General features: G+C 39.5%; 2 protein-coding genes across 3 annotated transcripts; both read left to right on the top strand.

The window, feature by feature from the left end:
- The first annotated feature begins 1,687 nt into the window (after positions 1–1,687).
- On the top strand, positions 1,688–3,519 carry LOC139188032 (uncharacterized). Its single transcript, XM_070804977.1, has 2 exons — positions 1,688–2,199; positions 2,672–3,519. The coding sequence occupies exons 1-2, from the start codon at positions 2,019–2,021 to the stop codon at positions 3,340–3,342; spliced, it is 852 nt and encodes a 283-aa protein (XP_070661078.1). The 5' UTR covers positions 1,688–2,018; the 3' UTR covers positions 3,343–3,519.
- A 13,862-nt stretch (positions 3,520–17,381) lies between these two features.
- LOC103413229 (uncharacterized) lies at positions 17,382–22,909 on the top strand. Of its 2 annotated transcripts, none has more exons than XM_070805470.1 (8): positions 17,382–17,595; positions 17,917–17,985; positions 19,238–19,533; positions 19,726–19,965; positions 21,715–21,933; positions 22,046–22,144; positions 22,232–22,312; positions 22,390–22,909. In XM_070805470.1, exons 3-5 carry the CDS (start codon positions 19,516–19,518, stop codon positions 21,820–21,822), a joined length of 366 nt encoding a protein of 121 aa, XP_070661571.1. In that variant the 5' UTR covers positions 17,382–17,595; positions 17,917–17,985; positions 19,238–19,515; the 3' UTR covers positions 21,823–21,933; positions 22,046–22,144; positions 22,232–22,312; positions 22,390–22,909. The 2 variants fall into 2 exon arrangements, with proteins under 2 accessions (XP_070661571.1, XP_070661572.1); XM_070805471.1 differs by having other exon boundaries at positions 17,940–17,985.
- The last annotated feature ends 3,839 nt before the right edge of the window (positions 22,910–26,748 follow it).

Below are 26,748 nucleotides of genomic sequence, written 5' to 3' on the forward strand. Positions count from 1 at the left end.
AAGCTACGGGCATGTAAATTTGTGGTCACGGCCAAGTGATGAAGGAACTGTTCAAATTTGCTTTTTAATTCTCCAGCACATTTTTAAAGATCACGTTTTGGGGACATTACAACCGATGGCATATCGTTGGGAAGGTCGAAAACCTAAATTCAAATTAAGATTAAAAAGATACAAACTCGAGGACGAGTTTTTTCGAGAAGAGTAGAATGATGCAGTGCATGGGGAACAAATATATTTAAGGCTTTAGTGACTTGTCATCTCTCAAAACCTTTGTGACCTTATCTTTTGATTGAATTGCCTAGTAACTGTCCTACTATTAAATATTTTGTATACCAATGCTTTGTAATTTTCCTATTTAAAGGGCTCCAAATGTATCTTTAAGGTAGTCAATTAGTGAATTAAAATTAATCCAAGAAGAGAAAGAGTTTTCTCCTTCCTTAAAATCAAGTGTGAGACTTAGTCATGTCGAGAAGAAGAAAATGATGCAATGCATGGAGAACAAATACATTTAAGGCTTTCGTGACTTCTCATCTCCCAAAACTTTTGTCACTTTCTCTTTTATGAGTTGCCTAGTAACTATCCTATTATTAAATATTTACTCTACCAATGCTTTGAAATCTCCCTATTTAAAGGGCTCCAAATGTATCTTTAAGGTAGTCAATTAGTGAATTAAAACTAATCCAAGAAGAGAGTGAGTTTTCTTCTTCCTTAAAATCAAGTGTGAGACTTGGTCGTATTGAGTGAATCCACGATTAGCAACGTGAGTGATTCTGTTGCCCCTAGTCGAGTGATTCCTAGGTTCTATACCCATAGAGATGTCAAGCGAATCCGTTGCCGTTGGTTGAGTGATTCCCAGGTTACTACCCCTTGTCTTTTCGAGACCCTTGGTCTTTTCTACGTCAAGTGGCATCAGAGCATGTTTTTTGCTGCAGTTAAAGATCATGGTTATGATTATCAATCCATTTCAAGATCACATCGTTGAAGAGATTAGTTTTGTCGATTGGAAATCTCCACCAATTTATGACAAATATGACGATGAGTATACCGTTGATGTGGCTCATCAAGGAGTTTATATGCTGCTAGGAGATGAAGGCTATTGGGGTTATCCACATAATATGAGTACAATGGCGGAAACATTTTACATGTAGCTTCATAAGGAGGAACTAAGGTGTACTTGCTTTGGAATAACATGGCAGTGGAGTTCAAGGGAATATTTTGTGTGACAGAACAACTTGACTGCTCTGGATTTGCTTTTGCTATTGTGGCTGTTGTGGAAAAAAATTGAAAGGTATCCAAAAGATCAAGGAAAACAAAATTAAAGGAAACTCGAGGACGAGTTTTTAAGAGGAAAATGATGCAGTGCATGGAGAACAAATATATTTAAGGTTTTCGTGGCTTCTCATCTCCCAAAACCTTTGTGACCTTCCTTTTTAATTGAATTGCCTAATAACTATCCTACTCTTAAATATTTAGTATACCAATGCTTTGTAATTTCCCTATTTAAAGGGCTCCATATGTATCCTTAAAGTAGTGAAATTAGTGAATTAAAGTTAATCTAAGAAGAGAGTGAGTTTTTTCCTCCTTAAAATCAAGTGTGAGACTTGGTTGTGTCGGATGAATACACGATGAACGACGTGAGTGAATTCGTTGCCCCTAGTCGAGTGATTCCCAAGTTTTATTCCCGTAGAGACGTGAGTGATTCCGTCCCCTCTGGATGAATGATTCTCAGATTACTACCCTTTATCTTTTCGAGACCCTTGGTCTTTTTTGCATCATGGACCCCAAGTTATAATATTCTAAAATAGTCATTCCAATTTGTCTGTCAATCACAATTAATTTGTTGAGCTCATTTTGTTGTGTACGTGTAAAATAGCCAACCAGTGTCCTTTTTATATCTAAAAAATTGTATAATCCTACAGAGAATATTTATATTAGGCCTCAGCAATTGATATAAAAGGCAACCTGTATAAACACATTCTTAGAGTCAATAATATCAGAGCTTCTTAGAGGGGAAATAGATGGGTTGTAAAACAATGTCTTGGTTTCTTACAGTTATCTTTCTGGTCACTACTCTTACATTTCATACTCCTTCAGAGGCTAGTTATGAGGAGATCCAGCCTTCTGCAGTAGTTGTGGGCACTGTCTACTGTGACACATGTTTCCAAGAGGATTTCTCAAATACCAGCCATTTCATTTCAGGTAAATTCATCTCAAATTTTCAACAAGTTCTTCATCAGTTTTATTTTTCTATTGTAGCCGGTTCAATAATTTCCATACACCCCTTCTCTTCTTCTGTACACACTCATGTTTATATTTTAATCGTTAAATTTGAATAAATCAGAGAAAAATTAAAAGAAGGAAATAAACAAAAGTGTACAAATGGAGAAAATGTAAAATCTAAATTACTGAAAACCTTTATACATGTATTTCCTCCGAGTCAACCGTACAACTACGAAAAATTAATTAACACAAATTAACAGCAAAAAAAATCTCGCTTAAACTAATTCCTTGACGGTAGGATTCTGCTTTCAATCACGATTTCTTTCCAACAGACAACAAATCGTTGGAAGATATGTCATCATAACTTGTCATTTTATTGTCAGTCAACAAAACTTCCTGACATGATATGGATGCATTATCCATCAATAATCTTGTGGGGGTTTTTGTGCAGGGGCTTCTGTTGGTGTGGAATGCAAAGATGGGACTTTAACAAAACAAAGTTTCAACGCACAAGTGAAAACAAACAGCCATGGGCAGTTCAAAGTCCATCTGCCCTTCTCAGTGAGCAAAGATGTCAAGAAAATTGAAGGATGCTCCGTGAAACTAATCCGCAGCAGTGAACCCTACTGTGCTGTGGCCTCATCAGCCACCTCATCTTCCCTACACCTCAAGGCAAGAAAGCAAGGGACCCACATATTCTCTGCTGGTTTCTTCACCTTCAAGCCTCTCAAGCAACCCAGCTTATGCAACCAGAAACCCAACATTCAGAATTCCAAGAAATTAAATTCCCAGAAGTTCTCAGAGATGGCATTCCCATCCTCCTCTCAGGTGGACCCCAAAATGCCTGATCCCTCTCTCAACCAATCTGATCTCCTAGGTCTCCCAGGTCTCCCAGGTCTCCCAGGTCTCCCAGGACTCCCAGGTCTCCCAGGTCTCCCAGGACTCCCAGGACTCCCAGGACTCCCAGGTCTCCCAGGCCTCCCAGGACTTCCAGGCCTGCCCCTTGCTGCTGAAAAAACTTCATCCAAGTCCTCCAACTCCAAAACTTCAAGGAATGGGCAACTAGGTGATAATAAAGAAGTAGCCCATCCAGATTCACCACCAGCAAGTTCAGCACCATGATTCCCAACCTGCCACCTATCCTGGTTTCTGTTGGGTTCCTATCCTATTGGGCGTAACCCGTTTAAGTAGAATAAGCCCATTTAGGTCTTCTGAGTTGTGGTTTCCTGAAGTTCTATGTATTTAGGTCTCTTCCTTCTCTTTCGAGAATTATGTGAAATATTGAATGTTTAAGTTTTATCCTCTTTTCCCATTTTCTCTCTACTTCTCCCTCTTTCTTCTCTAACGAGAATATGCCGTTCATAGACAGCTACAAGTAAGGTAATATAATACGATTCAATTATTAGTTAAATACAATGATTATATCGTTGAAACTTAAAATTTCAAGATAAGAGATTCAAAGATAATATATATATATATATATATATATATATATATATATATATATATAATATTATATATATCAATTATTGTTGAATCTTACCCAAGGATGAAAAAGGGTATGGGTATTCTTTGCAGGGGTGGAAAAACAGAAGTGGGTCGGCCATGCTTTTACTATGTGGGCCCCTTAGAGAAAACCTGCTAAAAATGAACCGTTTCAACAGAAGGAGGCAAATAGCTGTACGGAACGACGACGTCCCTGAATTAGGTCATCTTCTTCGAGTGCGACGAGCCGTATCACATACCTTTCCTGTTTCCATCGAGTTTGATCGACTTCAACTTCTGTTTCGACAGAGTAGCAGGGTAATGATTTTGGGAAAAAAATTTAAGGTTAGGGTTTTGGAGAATAATTTTGTGACTAGGGTTTAGGGTTTTGGTTTGTTTTCACAAAATCATTCTACACTGGTGAAATAAATCACCATAATAATAGCAGTAGGCTATGATTTTAACTTAATCAGTACCCAAATGTAAAATTTTATGCTTATTTCCGCAAATACTATTAACAATTTAACATGGAGTTTTAATTTTTTATGAAATTTTTGTAGTTGATTGGGTTTGTATGATGAATATTAGTGTTTTGAGCCACACTTGTTAGTCCAACTTCAAGCAAATTTGCAATCAGCAAGTCCATTCTCTCTAGCTGCGACCTTCCTTGCAAAGGGAGGCATCTTAACAGAGTCTTCAACCCTTCCCCAAAAGCTATGAATAAAGTCTTTAGCGACGACGGTCCAATTAAGCACTCTAACTTTGGCCTTATTGGTATCGGAACGGGCCTCCCTGGATCAGTGACAGCCGCCGCAGCTTCTACTGCCGTAAAAACTGTTCTTCACGTACCTTGACACTAACCACTTTTATGGTGACTACTGCGCCTTTCTTCCCATTGATGATTTGACTGTCTACCTAAATTCTCATGCTTCCCAACCCTCCGCCACTACTACCACCAATTTCACCTCTACAAGTACAAGCCATGATGATTGCATCGCCTTACCCCTCACCCGCCAGTTGCTGTACGCCGATACAGAGACCGTTACATATGCCCCTTAAGTCCTTGCACAATATAATAGAAGCAAACCTCGGTCAAATAATATAAACTTGAACTCCATTTTGAGCATTGTGAGATAAGGGAATGTGCTAGAAACTATTATGTTAAATTCATTCTTATTAAACCTTTCAAATATGTGATGTTTATTAATAAGCATTTTAGGAATATCTATGACTATGTTTTTAGATTGTTTGTACCATACTTGACCAATCCCGACACTACTAAGCACCGGTCAACGTTATACCGTCAAGGACCTAGAAGAGTTTCCCTCCAACCAGGAGGCCAATCACAGCGCGACACGTGTTGACATCAGAAGCCAATCATAGCGCGACACGTGTCAACATAAGAAGCCAATCACAACACGACACGTGTTAATGTCAGAATGAAACTAGAAACTCTCTTCTATAAATAGAGATCATTCTCTCACAATATTTCCTAATGTCATTTGTACTAAATCATTCACTAGTACTCACTAAAGGAGAGCTTGAACCTATGTACTTGTGTAAACCCTTCACAATTAATGAGAACTCATCTACTCCGTGGACGTAGCCAATCTGGGTGAACCACGTACATCTTGTGTTTGCTTTCCTGTCTCTATCCATTTACATACTTATCCACACTAGTGACTGGAGCAATCTAGCAAAGGCCACAAACTTAACACTTTCTGTTGTACCAAAGTCCTCACCGATTTTGTGCATCAACATTTGGCGCCGTCTGTGGGAACGACACTTATTCTCACTCTCTTCAGCTTTGTTAAGCTGGTTTCCACCATTTGTACACTCTCTTTTGACCAGGCATCCCTCTCCAACATGGGGAGCGACGGAAGCCACAACACACAGAATGACACCCTTCTTGCACCTAGTGTGAAGCAACGAAAGAAGGAAGGAAAGAGGGTTGCTTTTCAAGCTAAAGTCGATGAGCTAGAATCTTAAAACAACAAGATAGCAATGAAGAATGAGGTCCTCCAAGAGCAGTATGAGAAGCTCTTTAAGATGCTCCACGAAACTAGGCGTACTCAAACACGCGAACTCGTTACCCCTGTGGACATCAACCATCATCTGGATACCTCCCAACAAGGAGGGTCACCTTCCTTCGACATGGGTATCCCTGATGAGGAGCGAGCTAATCATCAAAACATTGATCAACATGAGACTTCTTTCAACTCAGATGCTTCGACCCGAAACAGGAGAAGTGGAGGAAGACACCTTTTTGCAGAAAGGTTGGAAGGATCGAAATCCATTTATCATGACTGCCGAGACTTCCTAAAGCAACGTCAAGAGAATCTCCTCCACATAAGCTCGAAGATCAATGACCCAAGGGTTTCTGAAAGACTTGGTCCCCTCCCACGTCCCAGGCCGGCTACCAATTTGGGGAAAGGGCAACAAGTCCTAGAGAAACACGAAGGTATAGGGGGCTCAGAGATGTTTCGACAGACATACCTTGAAAGTCAGTACGGCGAGTCCAAGGAAAAATCACATGCTCTTGATCAAACCTTCATACTTCCAAGAGGAGATGAACATTTACGAAAGAAAGCTCAAGTGGTACATGACTCCACTCAAGACCTTCTTGTCATACAGCTTCTTAAGGAAGTAAACAAGTTGAAGGCCGAACGACAAGCTGAGATACCTGATTGGAACCAACCTAGGCCTGGCCCTCTTACAAGGAGGATCCTCGACACCCCCTCCAAACAAAGACAAAGCAGAAGCTTGGCTTGCAACTCTATACTGGAAAAGAGGACCCGATTGAACACCTTAACCTCTTTGAGTCCACCATGGCATACCGGATGCATACCAACGAAGAGCGATGTCTTCTCTTCCCCTCCACCCTCTCTGGCGGAGCTCTAAACTGGTATTGTCGTCTTCCACCTGAGACGGTAGACTCATTTGAGGAATTGAGGAAACTGTTTGTTTCTCAACACATTTTTCAGACTGATCGCTTACATTTTGCAGATGACTTGTACACTATTCGCCAGAAGCCGGACGAGTCACTACGAGAGTATGCCAATCGCTTTAGCCATGAGTATTCTCGATGCGCTGAGGTAGATGACAAGATCGCCCTCAAGGTCTTCACGGCAAGCCTTCGTGATTGTTTCTTCAAGTACATGATCAATGCCAACACTTGGAAGACTTACTCTGAGGTGATGGCATAGGCTTACAACCATGCATCCGCCGAGGCAAGGACATATCAAGGGAAACCCCCCACAGCCACCCCTTATCAGCAAGTAGGGAGTGGAAGCCAGATCCAACCAAATGAGAAGACCTCGACCTTCCAAACAGCAGCGGTGCCTCCCTCTGCCTTACTTAATATTTTGCCAAGTCAACAGACATATCAATCTCAGGGCAAAAGGAAAGATTTCTATCCTCACCAGTCTCATTTTAGTAAAATGAGTAAGGGACACTACCGCGATAACCAAGGGTATCACCACGATAATCCCCGACCCCAGGCAGTCAACACAGTGGGTCAAGCACGTGTCCGGATAGCCCATACCCCGAGGTATGAGGCATACACACCTTTGAACGCCACATGCGTGGCCATTTACCCCAGCATAGCACACCTGATACCGAAGCCAAAGCCGAGGCACCTGGATTACAAGTCCACGAAGAACACAGGCACATTTTGTTGCTACCACGAGTATAACGGCCATGACGGTGAAAAGTGTATCACCCTTCGAGATCATATTGAAGCTTTGGCATGTGAAGGAAAAATTGATCAATTCCTCATTCACTCTTCAAGGGGTAACCGTAACCAACCCCAGGTGAATGTGATATATTCCATAAGTGGTGACACACCCATATCTAAATCTTCCAACAGGGCCATGAAAAATAGTGAACGAGCTTTAAGGTATGGCCACCAAGTGTTTCACGTGGAAGACATTAGGGGAGGCAAGCATCAAAAGCCTAACTGGGATCTAATATGTTTCTACCTTGAGGAAGAAAGAGGTATCATCTACCCTCACCACGACCCATTGATCGTGGAAGCTCACATAACCAACTTTAAAGTACGACGAATCCTAGTAGACACGGGGGCTTCGGTCAATATCATGTTTGCCGAAGTTTTCAGGGCACTTAATGTAGCTGAACACTTGCTCGATCGCTCGATTTCCCTTCTGATAAGCTTCTCCGGTGATATCGTGCAACCTTTAGGGAGCATACACTTACCTTTCACCATTGGTACATACCTTTACACATCTACCATTACCACTAACTTCCTGGTGGTTGATTGCCCAACGACATACAATGTCATCTTGGGACGCACATGCATCAATGATCTCAAGGCCATGGTATCCATATATATGTTGTTGATAAAATTTCCAACCCACTATGGCAATGGTTACATCAGAGGAGATCAACTTAGTTCACGATCATGTTACAACACTTCGGTCAAGCAACAACACCTGCATGTGCCCAAGGAAACCCTTTCTATACATGACCAAGTCATAAAAACCAGCCCAGACGAAGCCAACTTGGATCTTCACGGTGGCAACAGTCAACCCGATGATCCTCGAGATGACTTTTTTACCCAGCAAGCACAACCCACTGAAGAGTTGGAGAAGGTCTCTATATTAAAAGATTATCCGGATCGCATGGTGAAGATTGGCACCACCTTGTCACTACCCATTCGGTTGGCATTGATCTCTTTTTTGCAAGAGAACACTGAGGTTTTCGCCTGGTCATACGAGGACATGCCAAGCGTCTCTCCCGATATCATTTGTCATCGCTTAAGTATTGACCCCAAAACCAAGCCAGTGAGACAGAAGCGAAGATCCTATGACGTTGAATTTGTAGGAGACAATGAAGGCAGAAGTTGAAAAAGTCAAAGGCATAGGCTTCGTCCGCGAAGTCAATTATCCAATGTGGGTAGCAAATGTTGTCCTTGTTAAGAAGAATCCGACCAAGGAAAGTCTCCTACTCCAAAAGGTCTTGTGGAGAATGTGTGTCGATTACACCGACCTAAACAAAGGATGCCCGAATGATAGCTTTCCTCTTCCTCTCATAAATATACTTATAGACTCTACAACAGGGTGTGAACTCCTGAGCTTCATGGATGCTTACTCAGGATACAACCAAATCCTTATGAACCCTCTGAACCAAGAACACACAACCTTCACTACTGACAGGGGACTATATTCACTAGTACAAAAACATGTTTGCGCGACGAAAACTTACGCGACGCATAAAATTACGTCGCGCAAAGCCGTTTTGCACGACGTAGGTGTACGTACGTCGCGCAAAACGTCTTTGCGCGACGTAATTTTACGCGATGCTGTCCTTCGTCGCGTAAACTTTTGGTGCCAAACCAAAAGAATTTACCGTTTTTTCCCAACTTTGTGCGACGCATGCCCACTTACGTCGCGCAAAGTTGTTTTGCGCGACGTAGGTGGGGATGCGTCGCGCAAAGTCAACAACTTTTTTTCTTTTCATTTGATCAGTTTGGGAGGCAGAAACTGCATACCTAGCTGCAGCAACTACCTCCATTGCCCATCTCTCTCTTCAAAACCGTCTACCAGATCAGGTTTGAAGTTTGAATTGATATCAATTCTTTGTATTTTTTCGATTGCAATCCTTCCCCTTTGCTCTTAAACATGATGTAAACTGAATTAATAATATGTAGATCCTTCATGTGATTCATTTACGAAATTGAAATTGCAAAATCAAAGGAGATAACTATCTTGCTGATTTTCTTTTTCTCTATACACCAGATCTCTTCTTTCTGTAGCGACTTATTTGTTCGTACATAAAAGCAGAGGTGATAAATTAGTTGGGGAAGACAAATAGGCTTATATCCAGGTGAGGAGGACCCTGAGCACAGCTTAAGAAATTACTAGGAATAGCATTGTGAGGCCTAAATGTCAATTGGCCAGGACTCCATACATGCGCAATTTTGGTCTTTAGTAAAAACATCTAAATGATGATGGGTATGTCCTTGATGAAGTACCCGGTTAGCTGTTTTTACGAAGGACAAAATACCGTATATGTATGGATTCAAACGCCACCATCAAATGGATAAGAAATTAGCGTCCAATCCATCGAAGCAATTCATGATGTCTCCAACATGTTGGAAGATTTAATTGGCAATGGGAAGTTAGACCCATTGAGATGACGAAGATGGTTTTCTCACGACGTTAAGAGTAGAAGTGTCATCTTGAGCTCCTAATCAATTGTTATATTCCTACTGTATATGGTTAATTTATGTCTCCACCACTCATGTATCATTCTTTGCATGCGATCCAAAAATAAGGATTCAATGACCAAAAAACATGGTTGTTGCAAATTCATCCAAATTCATGGGAAATAAATTATGCTTATATCTTTCTCATGATGTGTACATATTATTGAATTGATCTATTCATTTGTCAAAAAAGTGAACTAGTCGTGTTTAATTACATCAAATTTGTCAAGCTGATGTTGCCTAGCTGGTATTCGTGTCGCCTACTTGCCAATACGTTGAAAATACACTCACTACTTGCATAGAATTTCATAATTGTAGGTTGTATTTGGCTTGGAGACATTGTGTTTTTACTTTCTTTACCATATTTTGGTTCAGAAAACCAGCAGTTCCGATGACTGGAGGAAAGTCACTCTTCAGCTGGTACTCACATTAGTTACGCGAACAAGAGCTACTGCTTACGTAAGGTTAATGATGGTGCTTGTCTTACTAACAGTTTCACAATAAGTGAATCCGTGATAGGTGACATGGTTTTCTGATAAGTTGCAGTCTTTTGGATATTATGCAAGCTATTGCAGATATGAATGGTGCAGATATTCGTCTTACTCTTCAATCATTCAACAGCCACTGAGCACAGCTTAAGAAATTACTAGGAACAAGAGCACGGCTTAGCGGCCTTCTTTTAGTGTAGATAATATCATTTGTTAGAGAAATTTTTTATATATATATAACAAGGAAGAAAATGAAAGAGGACAAATAATAAGAGAGCAGACACACGATCGCCTACAAACTTCCATGTAAACCCAGCCTGCTTTATTCGTTTTTTCAGACCGATTAAACAAAGCACAGAACTTATTCCTCCTTTTTTAATCCCTTATTAATCCCAAGTCTATGTCTTAAGACATTCTTTATCTTCAACTACTTGCATGTTTGACATATCTTAATAATATTTCGTGTGTAACATTTAGCTCTGAGTACTTATCAAACAGACATTAAGATGCTGCCAATCCTCAGACTGCAGCCTATCATCATTTGAACACTTGTTCAAGTTTACAGTTTTGATCCCCTGTCAACACCTACTCCCTTCTTTGTTTTGATCCAACACCTTATTTCAAATCTGCAAATAGTCACTTGCTAAGAGAATGAGCAATGTAACTGTTGCATTTAGAAGTCGGATTGTGTCAGTCGAGTGTAAGCAGGCAATGAGCCTTTTAGTAACGCCATCTTCTTATGTTCATAGAAGTCAGCAGTCTGCAAGTTTAAGCACCTTGTTTGTACAGTTTTACGTTTGTGTACCTAGTTCCATTCATAAGTCAGATTTTATCAGTTGATTGCAAATGCAATCAGCAAGCAGAATATGTCAATGTATTTAGTAACAAATGTCTCATGCTTAGTAAATGACTTGCGTATTATCTTCGTAAATTGGCTTTCATAACTTGTATAAGATTAGCAGCATCCATAAATTTCTGTAGGGAAAGTTTTGAAATTGGATTTGTGCATGATATGGGAATTTGTGAGGATGTATGTTTGCTCTTGTTGTCTGTGGTCCTCCCCTGCCTTTTTCTTTAGGTTTGGTTAAAGTCTAAGCTACATCTCTTTCTTATTATAAGTCGCATGCAGAGAGAGAAGATGATGACGATGGTCCTGTATGTATATATATATAGCTACCTCTTCTTTATTTTTATGATTATATGATTACTAATTAGTCATTTTACGTTGATCATATTGATTAATCTAGAATGTTAAATCTAGTATATTGTTCTTGCAGACTTGTATTTTGAAGGTGAGCATATGTTGTTTAGGGGGTTCCAAGCTATGGCCACCCCACTTCACTAAGCTGTGGCCTCCCAAGTTCATAAAAACAAAGACGGCTATTACATGTTGCAAAGGATGTGCTCACAAAATCAAGAAGAAATTGCAGAAACTTAACGGTACAAAATCAGTTTTTTACTTCCCTCTTGCAGTTGATCATCAAATTAGGAATATCTGCACAGATAAAACCGGTTAAAAATTCTTAACAAAAATTAAACTAGGAAACGATTTTATTAGAACTTTGTAATTGGTTCTGTTTGTTCTTATGGTATTAGTTTGTTTCTTTTCACTTGTTACTGCCTTTTGTAATCAACTTTTTCACTGTCATTATTTACTCTGATTGGTGATGACAGAGGCATGGCTATTGTATCTCATATAAGAGGAGAACTAATAAGGAGAACTAAGGACTAAATTAAGAGATAGATACGTAAAGTGAAATAAAGGGTGCATAAATCACTTTATATTAAAATGAAGTCTAAGAGACATTTAACTACATTTGAGATGTCACAGTGTACATAAATCACTTTATTTTCTTCGCTAAATTAATTTTTATTAATTTTATCTATTTTATTTAGTTTTAGTAATTATTGTGATTTAGTTTATTTGTATGCACATATTTTTGTACATCACCTACAAAATTGTTTTGTGTTGTACTAAGTTAATACTACTTAACTTCATACCCTTTTCTCAGGAAAAGCTTAGTTTCCCGTTTGAGAATTAGTTGGATTTCGTGCATGGATGTGAAAGCATGACTGCGGTCCAATTAATTATTGAATTGTCCCATTTTTTGGACAGTTTGGGAATGCCCTAGTTATGTGTTGTAGTTTGCGGTCCACAGATTAGCTTTCGATAGTGGAAATTTTGGTAACATTTCCCGATGTTCTTTGAGTACACGGTGGATATTATGTATCTACGACGTGCACTTGAAGAACTGTAAGGAGATGCTGGGAAATTAGCCCACGTCGAAATTTAATCCATTGGAATCGTAAATTACGGCACATAACTGTGCATTCTTGAATGGGATAGGGCCCTGACCAGAGGAATAAGGTGACAAGACAATAGTTTTCATGTCCTAATCTGTCTCATAATTTGCTTCAATTGTACTTAATTCCAATTTTTGAATAAAATGAATGAATGCCAGCAGCGGTGTAGATTTTCAATGGCATCCAATTTCATATAGTTTAATTAGTTATATCTCCATTTACCTATATACCTATTCATTCCAATTTTATATGATCGCTTGATGCAAAACTTTTCTAGATATTATTAGTTGTAGCAGTTGCATCTCTTAAAGATCTATACAACTTATTCTCACTGGTTCACGGTGGATTTTGCAGTTACTTCTCGAGCGTGGGGAAGCACGAAGGGTTATTCCTTGGTAACACATTTATAAGGATTCCGTTGTAGACGTTGTTGTAATTCTTGTACTTTTATTCGGATTGCAGACAAAATGGACAAACAGTGGATACATAATCATAATAGATGTGTTGTTGAGTACTTGGATGGAATACATGCGTTCATTGAATTCGCAACTAGACATAACCTAGGTTCAACTCATATCCGATGTCCATGTAGGAGGTGTAACAACTCAACGTGGGAGACATTCAAGAATGTTTGATTTCATTTAGTAAGAAATGGGATGATGGAGACCTATACTACTTGGTGTCATCATGGAGAACGATTAGACCAAGCTTCGTCTTCATACGTGACACGAGTGGAAACTGTTGAATCAAATGTGGATCCTAATGAACAAGTTATGAATATTCTAAATGACGTTTATTCATACGCCTCGAGCAACACCAATCAGGAAGAGGGAGAAGAGGGAGATGACGGCCGTCCAACCATGGACAGTGAGGCATTCAAAAACTACGAAAAACTATTGAAAAATGCCAAGCAAGAATTATATCCAGGTTGTGAGAACTTTTCAATGCTCACAACAATTGTGGAGTTGATGCATGGCAAGATCAAGTTTCGTTTGTCAAACAAGTGTTTTGATTACTTTTTGGGAGTTATCAAAAGGATGGTTCCAAAGGAGAATTGTTTACCTAAAGATCATAAAAGTGCCCAAAAAGTGTTGAAGGGTCTCGGATTGGGGTATGAAAAAATTCATGCATGTGTAAATAATTGTATATTGTTCTATAAGGAGAACAAAGCATTGGATAAATGCCCTGTCTGCAATGAGCCGAGGTTTAAAATGACATCACAGAATAGAAACACCAAGATTCCACAAAAAGTAATGCGCTATCTTCCATTGAAGCCTAGGTTGCAGCGATTGTACATGTCGATGCATACCGCAACCGACATGAGATGGCATAAAGAAGGATGGGTAAATGACGATGTTATGAGGCATCATGCATATGGAGAGGCATGGAAAGAATTCGATCGGATGTACCCTGATTTTGCAGCTGACCCGCGCAACGTCAGATTGGGACTTGCCACCGATGGATTTAATCTGTTCGGGGTTTTAAACCTAATGCACAACACTTGGCCGGTCATCGTGTTTCCTTATAATTTGCCACCTTGGAAGTGCATGAAAAAAGAATACATGATGTTAATTCTATTAATTAACAAAGATCCAGGAAAGTCCATTGATGTTTATTTGCGGCCGTTGGTTGATGAGCTAAAAGATTTATGGGAAAACGATGTTTGTACATACGATAAATATACTGGGCAGATGTTCACCATGCGAGCGGCAGTGATGTGGACAATAAATGATTTTCCCGCTTATGCAATGGTTTCTAGATAGATGACTAAGGGTTATTTGGCATGTCCAATATGCAAGGAGAACGTAACATCATCTTGGCATGCAAGAAAAGTTTGTTATCTTGGTCATCGTAGATGGCTCCCTTGGGACAACGAGTGGCGTCAGAATGATAAATCCTTCGACAGCACAAAAGAAACTCGGCCAAGACCAAGAGAATAATCCAGAGATGAGATTTTGGATCAGTTAAACCGTTTGGAATTTGGTCATTTCGGCAAAGGGGTCAGTAACCCCAAACCAACTACACATCTGAACTGGACACACAAGAGTATGTTATTTGAGCTTCTGTATTGGTCAAAGTTAAAATTGAGACGCAACCTCGATGTTATGCATATTGAGAAAAATGTGTTTGACACTTTGATCGGGACAATTCTAGACATTGAAAGAAAAACAAAAGACACGATCGAAGCTCGCCTCGATTTGGAACGAATGGGTATTAGGTCATCCTTGTGGATGAAGAATGTCGGTGGTACATTGAAGAAAGGCCATCCCTTTTTTACATTTAAGCCGAATGGGAAAAAAGAGTTTTTCAACTTTATTTCTTCTGTAAAGTTTCCAGATGGGTATGCTTCCAATATCTCGCGTTGTGTGAACGTGAAGGGGTGTAAATTTCAAAACATGAAGAGTCATGAATGTCATGTGATACTCCAACGCCTTCTTCCAGTTGGTATTCGACACTTATTGCCTCTTGATGTGGTGAAACCAATCGTGTTGTTGTCGAGATTTTTTTCGCAGTTGACTGCAAGGTGTTTGTGGAAGTCAGATGTTAAACAATTGCAGGACGACATAGTGAACGTCTTATGCAAGTTCGAACAGATATTTCCCCCAGCTTTCTTTACAAGTATGATTCACGTGATGATTCACTTGCCAGATGAGGCATTGCTTGCCGGACCAGTGAACTGTCGATGGATGTATCCAATAGAAAGGTACTTAATTAAGCGTCTATATATATATATATATATATATATATATATATATATATATATATATATATATATATAACATATTCATGATCAACGAACGCTTTGAATAATTTGTAGCATACCTTTTATTTGTGCATATATCTTGGTGAGTTGAAAACTTGTGTTCGAAACAAGGCAAAGCCCGAAGGATCACTTGTGGATGCATGGGTCACATATGAGTCACTTACTTTTTGTGCAATGTATCTTGAAGATGTTGAGACAGCTTTCAATCGTCCAGAACACAATAATGATGGTGGTGTCAGAAAAGAGAAACTGTCTATTTTTCCCCAAATTGCACGACCATTCGGCGATCCTGTAAAAGACGAATCGTTTACCAAAAAGGACATGGAGGTAGCGCATTGGTTCATACTCAACAATTGTGACGAGGCTTTGCCATACCTTGAAGAGCATGAACAATTGATGAAGCGGGAACATCCTTCACATTTATATGCCAAGAAGCACCGTGACTTGTTTCCTTCGTGGTTTCATGCACATGTAAGTTGTATGTGGTTTGAATTGAGCATATTTTCCAACTTGTTCATGCCCGTCTTTAAATTTGGTTATACTAACAAGTTAATTTTTTGTATATGTTATATTAGATGAACAAATTGAAGGAATTGAATTCACCCTCTTACGATGAAGAATTATATAACTTGGCGAGATGACCGCTTCACGTTGAATTGTTCTCAGGTTGTCATGTCAACGGGATCAAGTTCTTGGGGGAAACACGTGATGACAAGTTGTCTACTTAAAATAGTGGTGTCCATGTCCCAGGTGCGGGTGATAGTGAAGACATTGATTTTTTTGGCAAACTAACTAGTGTAGTACAATTGCTTTACAAAGATAGGTGTCAAGTGATATTGTTTAAGTGTCTTTGGTTTGATACAAACCCACATAACCGAACGAGTGTTAAGCGAGACCATGGTTTACTATCAGTAAACATTATGAGACATTGGTACGATGAAGACCCATACATTTTGGCAACAATGGCAAAACAAATATTCTATCTAGACGACCCTAAAGCTGGCAATGGTTGGAAAGTTGTTCAAAAGATTGATCGAAGAGGGCTATATGATATTCCATAACAAGATCATGATGACAATTACGATAACGTCGCTGACCAACAGTTATCATCTTCGATAGAAATTGGTGAAGAAACACTCCGGGATACTAATATTGTCCAAGAACCGTTTGACGTAGTTGGATTTCCTGAATTCGAAATATCAATTGACCTTGGTGATCTACCTCAATACAATGCATCGGAAGAGGAAAACGAAGATGAAGACAAATGGGAATCCGGAAATGATAGTAGTGAGGATAGCGAGAGTAATTATTGTAGTTCAGATGATGATTAATATAAACTTGTAAAGAAAAATCGTGCTTTTTCGTTTATAACCGTCAAAAAGTTTTGTCCCTTTACATAATCTCTGAATGTTTGTTTTTTGCAATTTTTGGCGTCTGCGATCTCGAAGCATATACAAACAAGTTTGACGGTTGGATAGTTGAAATTAGTTTTGTACAATGCGTTTCCCATCAAGTTCAATGGTATATATATTTACTAAGTTGATTTTAATTTATTTATTTTGTACTTATAACACTTAAGAAATTTAATGATATATATGTAAAAAAAAAATTATTGTGAGTTTTTGTTAGAAAAATATATTATTGTGGGGTTTATGTAAAATAAATTTGAATTTGAAAGAAGTAAAATCACATTTTTAGTAATTTTTATAATATTTAAAAAAAAATAAAATAAAAAAACCTTGCGCAACGTCTTAATGTAGTCGTTGAGCAAAACTACTTTGCGTGACGTCAATTTGTATACCTACGTCGCGTCAGATGTGATAATTTTGGCGCTCTAATAGTGAAAAATAGGCGTTTGTTTTCAATTTTCCAAGTTTGGCAAACTTTTGAACCCCATAGATCTCTCTCTTCCCGTATACCTCTCTCTTCCCACTCGCTCTTTCTTTCCCGCACGTAGACATGCATCTCTCCCTCTCGCTCTTTCTTTCCTGTACGTAGACCTGCATCTCTCCCTCTTTCTCTCTCTTTCCCGTAGACCTCTCTCTCCTCTTCGCAACCTTCAACCCCCAAATCTCAAAGCCGACGCGACGTAGGTTCCCAAAATCAAGGTAAGGGTTTCTCATTTTCGATGGGTTTTTGTTATTTAGGGTTTAGGGTCAAATTGCATGTTGATTTCTGAGTACTTTGTCGAAATCTCCAGATAAAATTGGATGTTGGTTCTGATTTGATAGGGTTTCAGATTTGTGATGGTTTGAGGTTATGTGGGTCTGTTGATTTTGTTCAGTTGATAGGGTTTGAGGTTCTGATTTAGCACAGTGGTGGGTTTTCTCGAAGAACCTTAAAAGCATGAATCCTTACTCTGTCGTCCCTGGTACAAAATTTCAACTTATTTTTGTATATTTCTGAACCAAATATATATATATATATAGCATCTTGATCTTCTTCTTCACAGGGCATGTTCATCGGCTGTGAGGTGGTGGTTATCTGTCAGTCTCCTGGTGAAATTCTCAATCTTTCTCTCTTAATTAAGTGTTAATCATAGCTTTTAAACTGTTTTTCTTTCACTCATCAGTCATCACATCCACACTCAGCTCATCCTTCTCCAAATTAAACTCATTTTCTGGGTTTTTTTTTCTTTCAAAAGGGAAATCTCAGTCACAAGGACATGTAAAGTTCATTACCCGTAAATTTCATTTGGTTTTTGTTACAAATGGAACAGGAATGGCTTACTTGCAATTTAGGACTTGTAATTTGATAATAATAAAAGAAGGACGTCTGTTTATTGAGAGATGCCTAGGACTGGTTTGATGTTTGTCAACGAAAGTAAGCTTTGAATTTCAGTAGGCGGTGCTACCAAGCTTCGAACTTAATTTGACCTACCACCATTTGTTTTACTTCGAATTAAAACATGGAGAGATCCTGCTATAGATTTGTAAATATTATGCTAGCAAAGTCTTTTGAGCATTATGATTTTCTTGTCCTGTAGCAGCATAATAATGCTCATATATGATGCTAACTGTTACATCCCAGACTCAATCGTCAGTTAATTATATTATGAGTGAGTTCGGGAATAACATGAACCTAATAGGTAAATACCTCAGAAATTTTCCTTTTGCTTATTTAATTGGCATTGACTTGCATATAGTATTCATGCATGTTAGATGTATTCTGGAATATCTTGTTCTTTTAAATAGTTGTTGTGAAAAACCTGTATTCTTGTTCTGAAGAATGAGCCCTGCATATGGCTTTTCCAGATTTGTAGGAAGTGTTAACTTTTCACAGGGGATTGAAACTAGAAAACATTTGATGCACATACTTATATATGATATGCCTGATTGCTTAACCCACTGCCTCAAGCTATTACGGTATTACCTTAGATGAGAATTTTACTTGAATAGACTTAAGCAGTGCAGGACCCGACCATTTAAATACTGTACTTTTGAGCAGTTGCATTATAACCCACATATCCCATGTAAAGTTTATTCTAAACCTTTCATGAGGTGGAACAAATTAGTGAAAAAATCTATCATTTTTGCTCACAAAATACACATACTGCCACAGTTTAACTAATTTGATCCTTATATAGTGATTCTCTTTTAGGGTTTGTTCAGATGCAAGAAAGGATTAGTTTAAATATTCTTGTATTGATATTATTGCTCTAATTACTTATATTACTTTGGTTGCTATTTTATTAGTTTCAAATGCAAGAAATGATTAGTTTCTAATGTTATATTTGTATGGTTCATAAAGTGTATAGATGTCGCAGTTGATCACTCGTCGTCGGAGTGTGTCCAATGCAGCTCCTGCATTATCAGCATCTAGTGCTCCAGGTGTGAGTGCTCCAAGCGTGAGTGCTCCATTGATTGGGGAGCCTACACCCCTTACGGAGGCTACTCCTACGACGTCCCAGGTGCCCGTATCATCAACGTCATCAGTGTCAGTTCAACCCCTCAGTGCACGGCGGCCTCCCTAGCGCCGCCGCGAGCCGGAGCCTTCTGATCACACTTCCTTGTCCTCCAGAGTCGAGGATGGGGCCTCCCAACCAGGTAGTTTTTTTTCTAATTCTCACTACGTTGCATTTTTTTTTCATTTCAAAACTATTACTTTTATGATTGTGAAAATGTGTTGCGGGTTGTGAATTACTGTTTTAAGGTACTTTTATGATTAGGGGAGGTTTTGCCGAATTTTTTGTACAAATTTAAGCTTAGGGTTTTTACCATTAAAGTTTTTTTGGGTAGCTAAAAAAAAACACCAAGGGGCCCAATCGAATGTTGAAGGAGCTACAGCTTGTACGTATGTCTGCCTCCTTGATCAAGATTGCGTATGATGAGCGACATTGTGGAGCGGTTACCTCACAGCAGCATAACAGCGTCGTTAATTGCTGTGGTTTTATTATTAGGAATTTTTGTCCTATGCGGTGGGAGAGTTGGGCAAAAATTCCCGATGAGACGAGGACCCTGGTGCGAGATAATTTGGAGGTTAGTAAATTAATTTTTAGCAAAGTCAACATCTTTCTCTGCTTAAACTATTGCAGGGCCATCATCTTGATTAATAAAGTCAAGATCTTTCTCTCAATTTCTGTTTGGTTGCTAAGAAAATGTAGGGGGGAAAGAGAAATCAGGTGCATTTCATTGTTTTGCACCTGATAGCCGAGTGTTGTTGTGGTGAATAATTTGGTCATGTATTTTGCACACTCTTCTTCTATTCATAATTGGGAGCAGGTGTGGTCCTTTAGTTTTGGTTAATTTCAGTGATTTGCGGCACTGTTCTTTGTTGTCTGAATGCTTCATGGGAAGGAAATTGAAAAATAATTCCGTGAACCAATGTTAAAATAATGATTATGTTGGTTAGGTGGAAGGATTACTATCTTATCTGATGCATATTTATGGGTTTTTAGTTTTGGTCTACGTCCTTGCTTAATGATTTATGATAGTGTTTAAGTGAGTATGCATGCCGTCTCTAGTACATTGCTTTGCTTGTGTTGTGCATCAGTTAACCTGATCCATAGTATCCACTGGTTGAGCAACATCGTGATACCTAAACATTATGCCTATACATGCTGTTTTGTTTTAATCATTAAGTGCTTCTTGGGACTGGCTATACTAATCAAATAATCTATCTTTTACCGAGCGAGTCCTATGTATGGTTCTTGACTTTGCCTCAATTTGATAGTGAATTGTTTTTAGTTGTTGTCCTGGTTTTATTTATTAAAGTGAACTACGAAAGCAGCCTTAAATAGTCGAGTTAAATCCTTTGTTGAGAAATTGTGCTAAGGAAAGGAATTTGATAAATAATTTGAGTGTTAACCTTATGGTTTGAACATTAAAGGTTTGACACTTGCGTGAAGCTGAGGTTTGACACTACTTTCCGAACTAGTATGAATGATCCTATATATAAAAATTGTTTATAATTTTGTAAGCTTCCTGTATATTACTGTAACCACTTTCTACACATTTACTTACCTTCTTATGAAGTTTTTCTTCGAATCTGCTAATATTTGTTGGGTCATTTAGAAATGACATGCTTACTACATGCTATTCTTAGTGGGTTGCAGTTGGACAAGAGTCTCATAAACATGTTACACAATTTGATTTCTGTAGTTGCAGCAGCATAATTTTCATTCTGTCAGTTTTACTACTTCTGGATTGTAAGCACAACCAGTTTAAACAGGCATGATGTTGTAAATTACTTTAACGAAGCTCACATCTTAAGGGGTAAATTGGTTTTTGGTTGTAAAAATTAGAGCATGTCCTTAGTAACAGCTATTTGGAAGCCAACATGATTAACTGACTGTTAAAGTGGGATATGAAATGCTTGTATGCAATAGGTTACCTTTATGGAATTGCATTAAATTGTACATGCATGACTTTTTTTTTCTTTTTGGGTAAAGTATATATAATAGTAGTTGGCTTACATCCTAACAAATCATTTAACATGCTACTGGAATAGTTGATCTTGAGTTACAGTCAGTGCAGTTACAACCTCTCTATAAAATGTTGAATTTCCACCTTTGGTCTCTGTACCGGTGGAAAGAGGCTCACATGGGAGATCAAAACCCCACTCTTGAGATCTTTCATAATATAAACATTATATTGTTTGCTTCCTAACAAATTAAGATTCTAGTTATTATTGTAAACCGACAAACTTTATCAGTATCTTATAAACTAGTTGTCAATTATTCTGATACATGGTCATTTTGTTTGTCATTTTGTTTTTCATATTTGTAGGTCGTTTTTGAAATGGAGGACATATCCCCTGAGGTCAGTGCCTACTTAGAGGAGACCTTTGCAAGCCGGTACAAAGATTGGAAGAGCACTCTTCACAAGCATTTTTAGCTATGGGAATCTCCGGAGATTGCTCGCCTACAGGGTTGCCCACTCGAGTATAAGGAGCGGCGAGAGGATTGGGAGTGGCTCTGCACACATTTTACGGATCCAAAATTTGTGGTATGTACATAATACTTTAATAATAATTTATTGTTTTTGTTATTTCATTTAAGCTTTTTTTAATAATTTCTTTCAAATAGTCGCACTAACATGTATATTGTATGTTTAACAGAATAAATCTGTTGTTGGCAAGAAAGCTCGGGACTCAAAGACACTTCTCCACCATTCCAGTTCGAAGCCCTTTTCGTATAGGGTTGAGGCACGACGTGAGGTAAAAGTATATTAATTTTGAAATTTTATACAATCTATTTTTTATTATTGATTAATAAAATTTTCTTAATGTTTTTTTTTTCTTTAGAAGGGTTCTAAGTTCCCACAGATTGACCTGTTCAAGCATGTTTACGTTCATCCCAACAATGAGAATAGTGACCAGCTTTATGTAAGTATATGTAATTGTTATTTTTCTTATTTTTATGAATCGTTCAAATATTATTTATATTTTGTTATTAAACATAGTGGAAAAGAGCACTGCTATTCTCCAAGAAGCAACATCGCAGCTTCCCCCAAAGACCCCGATCGAGGACGTCATTGTACCCAAGGATGCAAATGTTCAGATCGTGACTGAGGTCCTGGATCAGAAGTTCGGTCGTCATCATGGTAAGGTTGTTAGGTGTACGGGGAAGGCGGGGGTTCGTGAAACGGGTGCCTCTTCTTCCAGATTGTCCACAGGAAAGGTCAATTCCTTGAAGGAGGAAGTGACAACCCTAAGAGGTCAGGTTACGGCCCAGGGCGACCACATTAGGGCCCAGGACGAGAGGATGAATATGATTGTTCAGGCCTTAGCGATGTCTGGCCTCCAAATCCCGACGATGCCAACACCTAATGTTGCTCCACCTTCGACTTCCCAGCCACTTTACCCAGATGATACCGAGTAGCATGATGTATTAAACTTAGAAGACTTGTAGTTTTTTAATTTCTTGTTCGGACAAACGTACATTTTCATATATTCTATAATTAATTACTTTTTCTTGGTTTATTAATTATTGTTTAGAATTTAATTATAATATTTATTAAAAATTAAATAAAAAAATATAAATGACAAAAAAAAAAAGGTTTGCGCTACGCAGTGCCTACCTACGTTGCGCAAAGCTACTTTGCGTGACGCAGGACCTACGTCGCGCAAATTTACTTTGAGCGACGCAGTGCCTACGCGACATAGGACCGTCGTCGCGCAAAGTCAAAAATACGTCGCCCAAAAATTAGCTAAACGAACCTTCATCGCGCAAGAACCGTCGCGCGAAGGTAGTGAAGGAAGGGTTTGTGCGACACAGTGCCTACCTACGTCGCGCAAAGCTACTTTGCGTGACGCAGGACCTATGTCGCATAAATTTACTTTGAGCAACGCAGTGCCTACCTACGTCGCGTAAAGCTACTTTGAGCGACGCAGGACCTACATCGCGCAAAGTAGCTTTGCGCGACGTAGGTAGGCACTGCGTCGTACAAACCCTTCCTTCACTGCCTTCGCACGACGGTTCTTGGGCGATGAAGGTTCGTTTAGCTAATTTTTGGGCGACATATTTTTGACTTTGCGCGACGACGGTCCTATGTCGCGCAAAGTCTTTTTTGTACTAGTGATTGCTATAAAGTCATGCCCTTCGGCCTAAAAAATGCAGGAGCGACTTATCGGAGACTGGTCAATTCAATGTTTGCCGAACAGATTGGGAAGAGGATGGAAGTTTATGTTGATGATATGCTAGTCAAGAGCAAACATGCTAACCAACACATCACCAACCTATCTGAAACTTTCACCATTCTGAAGAGGTATCGAATGAGGTTAAACCCCAACAAATGTGCCTTCGACGTAGGCTCTGGCAAATTCTTAGGCTTCATGATAAGCCAACGAGGTATTGAGGCTAATCCCGAGAAGATCAAAGCAATCATCGACATGAAGGAACCGGTAACCTCAAAAGACATCCAAAGCCTTACTGGCAAGGTGGCAGCCTTAACTAGGTTCATCTCTAAGGCCACAGACAGATGTGCTCCTTTCTTCAAAGCATTTAAGGGAAGTAAAAAGTACATTACATGGACTGATGAATGTGCTGAGGTATTCAAGAACCTCAAAGACTACATGAGTAAAGCCCCTCTGCTCTCCAAACCTGAGGTTGGTGACACTCTCATTATCTATCTGTCGGTATCAGCTTCAGTAGTAAGTTCCGTTCTCATTCGAAAAGATGGTAATGTCGAACGGCCTGTCTACTACGCTAGCAAGGCCTTACAAGATGAGGAGACACGATACTCCAACATTGAGAAATTAGCTCTAACATTGGTCGTGTCTGCTCGAAAACTTCGCCCTTACTTCCAAGCACACTCCATCATCGTGCTTACCAATCATCATCTTCGACAAATACTCCAAAGTCCTGACACTTCTGGGCGAATGATCAAATGGGCAATAGCATTGGGTGAGTTTGACATCTCCTACTAACCAAAGCCAGCTGAGAAGGGCCAAGCAGTGGCAGACTTCATCGCCGACTTCACATATCCTATTAACATTGTTTCTACGCCCAAAGAAGTGGTTTCATTACCCTCGGAAGCTCAGAAAACAGAACCAACAGCCCCAGCATGGAGACTATATGTTGATGGCTCATCCAACCAACAGGGTTGTGAAGCAGGACTAGTCCTTACGACCCCTGACAAAGTGGCAATGAAGTATGCTATTCGTTTCAAAGTTAAGGAGTCGAACAATGAGGCCGACTATGAAGCCCTCCTAGCAGGCTTATGTTTGGCCAAACACCTTGGGGTTAAACGAATTGATATCTTCAGTGACTCTCAATTGGTGGTTAACCAAGTCACCAACAACTTTGACGCTAAGGATAGCTCAATGGCAGCATATATGGCACAAACACAATTGTTGCTCAAGCACTTCCAGTACCAGATCACCCAAATTCCTCGAGCGGCAAATAGTCATACAAATGCTTTGGCTCACCTCGCCTCAGCGGTGGAAGACAAGATTGGGAGAAGAATTCAGGTCGAATTGTTGGCAGCACCAAGCACCATGGTTGCGGAAGTGTGCAACTTACAACAGGGGGATAGTTGGATTACCCCGATTTATAGATTCCTTACTCATGGCACCCTTCCAAATGACAAAGTCCAAGCTAAGCAAATTCGATACAAGGCTACCTGTTACTTGATCATTAATGATCAACTTTACAAGTGGGGTTTTAACCTACCATACCTAAGATGCCTTACGCCCGTAGAGGCGAAAACTGTCCTTCGGGAAATACATGAAGGAGTCTGCAGAGATCATGCTAGATCTCGATCCCTAGCACACAAGGCTTTTTGCCAAGGATATTACTGGCCGACACTCTACCAAGATGCCATCAAAATATCCCGCTCATGTGATAAGTGTCAACGCAACGTAATTATTCCTCACTCCCCTCCCGAGCAGCTCACTCCTATGATCAGCCCTTGGCCTTTCGCCCAATGGGGACTTGATTTGATTGGCCCAATGCCTGCAGGGAAGGGCAAAGTTCGCTATGCAATCGTTGCAGTTGACTACTTCACAAAGTGGGCCGAAGTAGAACCCTTAGCAACCATTACTAAGGCAAAAATAGAAGACTTCGTATGAAAGAACATCCTTTGCAGATTCGGCATTCCCGATGCGATAGTCATTGACAACGGGCGACAGTTCAACAACAATAAGTTCAGGATGTTCTGCTCTAAGTTCAACATCAACTTATGTTTTGCCTCCCCAGCTCATCCCCAGTCTAATGGACAAGTTGAAGCTATCAACAAAATAATCAAGCGAACTTTGAAAACCAACTTAGACAAGGCTAAAGGTTGTTGGCCAGAATTTGTACCCCAAGTTTTTTGGTCATACCGCACTTCGTATTAGACATCAACACGAGAAACCCCATTCTCACTTGCCTTTGGTACAGAGGCAGTTGTCCCAGTTGAGCTTGAATAAGCAACATTTCGAGTCCAGAACTACGTGCAAGGCGAAAATGACAAACAACTTACCCTCAACTTAGATCTAGTTGAGGAACACAGAAACCAGGCTCACTTGAGGAATGTCGCCTACAAGCAGCGCATCTCCAACTACTATGACTCAAGGGTCAAACCTCGTTCTTTCAAAGTGGAGGATTGGGTATTAAAGAAAAGATTACTCTGCGACAGAGTCCCGAGTGAAGGAACACTTAGTCCAAACTGGGATTGACAGTTTAAAGTTGTTGGCATCAGTCACCCTGGCTCCTACAAGCTTAGAAGCTCCGATGGCAAGACCATTGGCCATCCATGGAACGCTGATCACTTGAAGTACTATTACAAGTAAACTCACATTGTACAAGTGTTAAGCTTCAACAGTTCATCATCCTATGTAACGAAGACTATTTGGCATGAATTCAATAAAGAGGTGATTTAGATAACTCGGTCCTAATCCTCTTACATTCCTAGCAATGAAACACTCGGGCCCAAAGCTTCAACTCCAAAGCTTCACTTACAAAAGCTTCAACACAAAAGCTTTACCCACAAAAGCTTCATCATTTGAGGACAACTACGAATTCTCAAAAGCTTTACACTATCTTGATCAAGATAGTGTGAAGCAAAATCAATTCATGGTACCCAACAAAAGCTTCAACTCCAAAGCTTCACCTACAAAAACTTCAACATAAAAGCTTCACCCATAAAAGCTTCAACACAAAAGCTTCACCCATAAAAGCTTGACCCACAAAAGCTTGACCCACAAAAGCTTCACCTACAAAAGCTTCACCCACAAAAGTTTGACCCACAAAAGCTTGACCCACAAAAGCTTGACCCATAAAAGCTTGACCCACAAAAGCTTGACCCACAAAAGCTTGACCTACAAAAGCTTCAACACAA

The sequence above is a fragment of the Malus domestica genome, chromosome 09 (genome assembly GCF_042453785.1).
Source record: "Malus domestica chromosome 09, GDT2T_hap1".
NCBI classification, from domain to species: domain Eukaryota; kingdom Viridiplantae; phylum Streptophyta; class Magnoliopsida; order Rosales; family Rosaceae; genus Malus; species Malus domestica.

Coding starts and splice junctions, on each gene's coding strand:
- LOC139188032 (XM_070804977.1), top strand. CDS start 2,019: ATGGGTTGTAAAACAATGTCTTGGTTTCTTACAGTTATCTTTCTGGTC. Junction 2,200..2,671: donor TACCAGCCATTTCATTTCAG/GTAAATTCATCT, acceptor GTTTTTGTGCAG/GGGCTTCTGTTGGTGTGGAA.
- LOC103413229 (XM_070805470.1), top strand. Junction 19,966..21,714: donor TGGTGCGAGATAATTTGGAG/GTTAGTAAATTA, acceptor TCATATTTGTAG/GTCGTTTTTGAAATGGAGGA.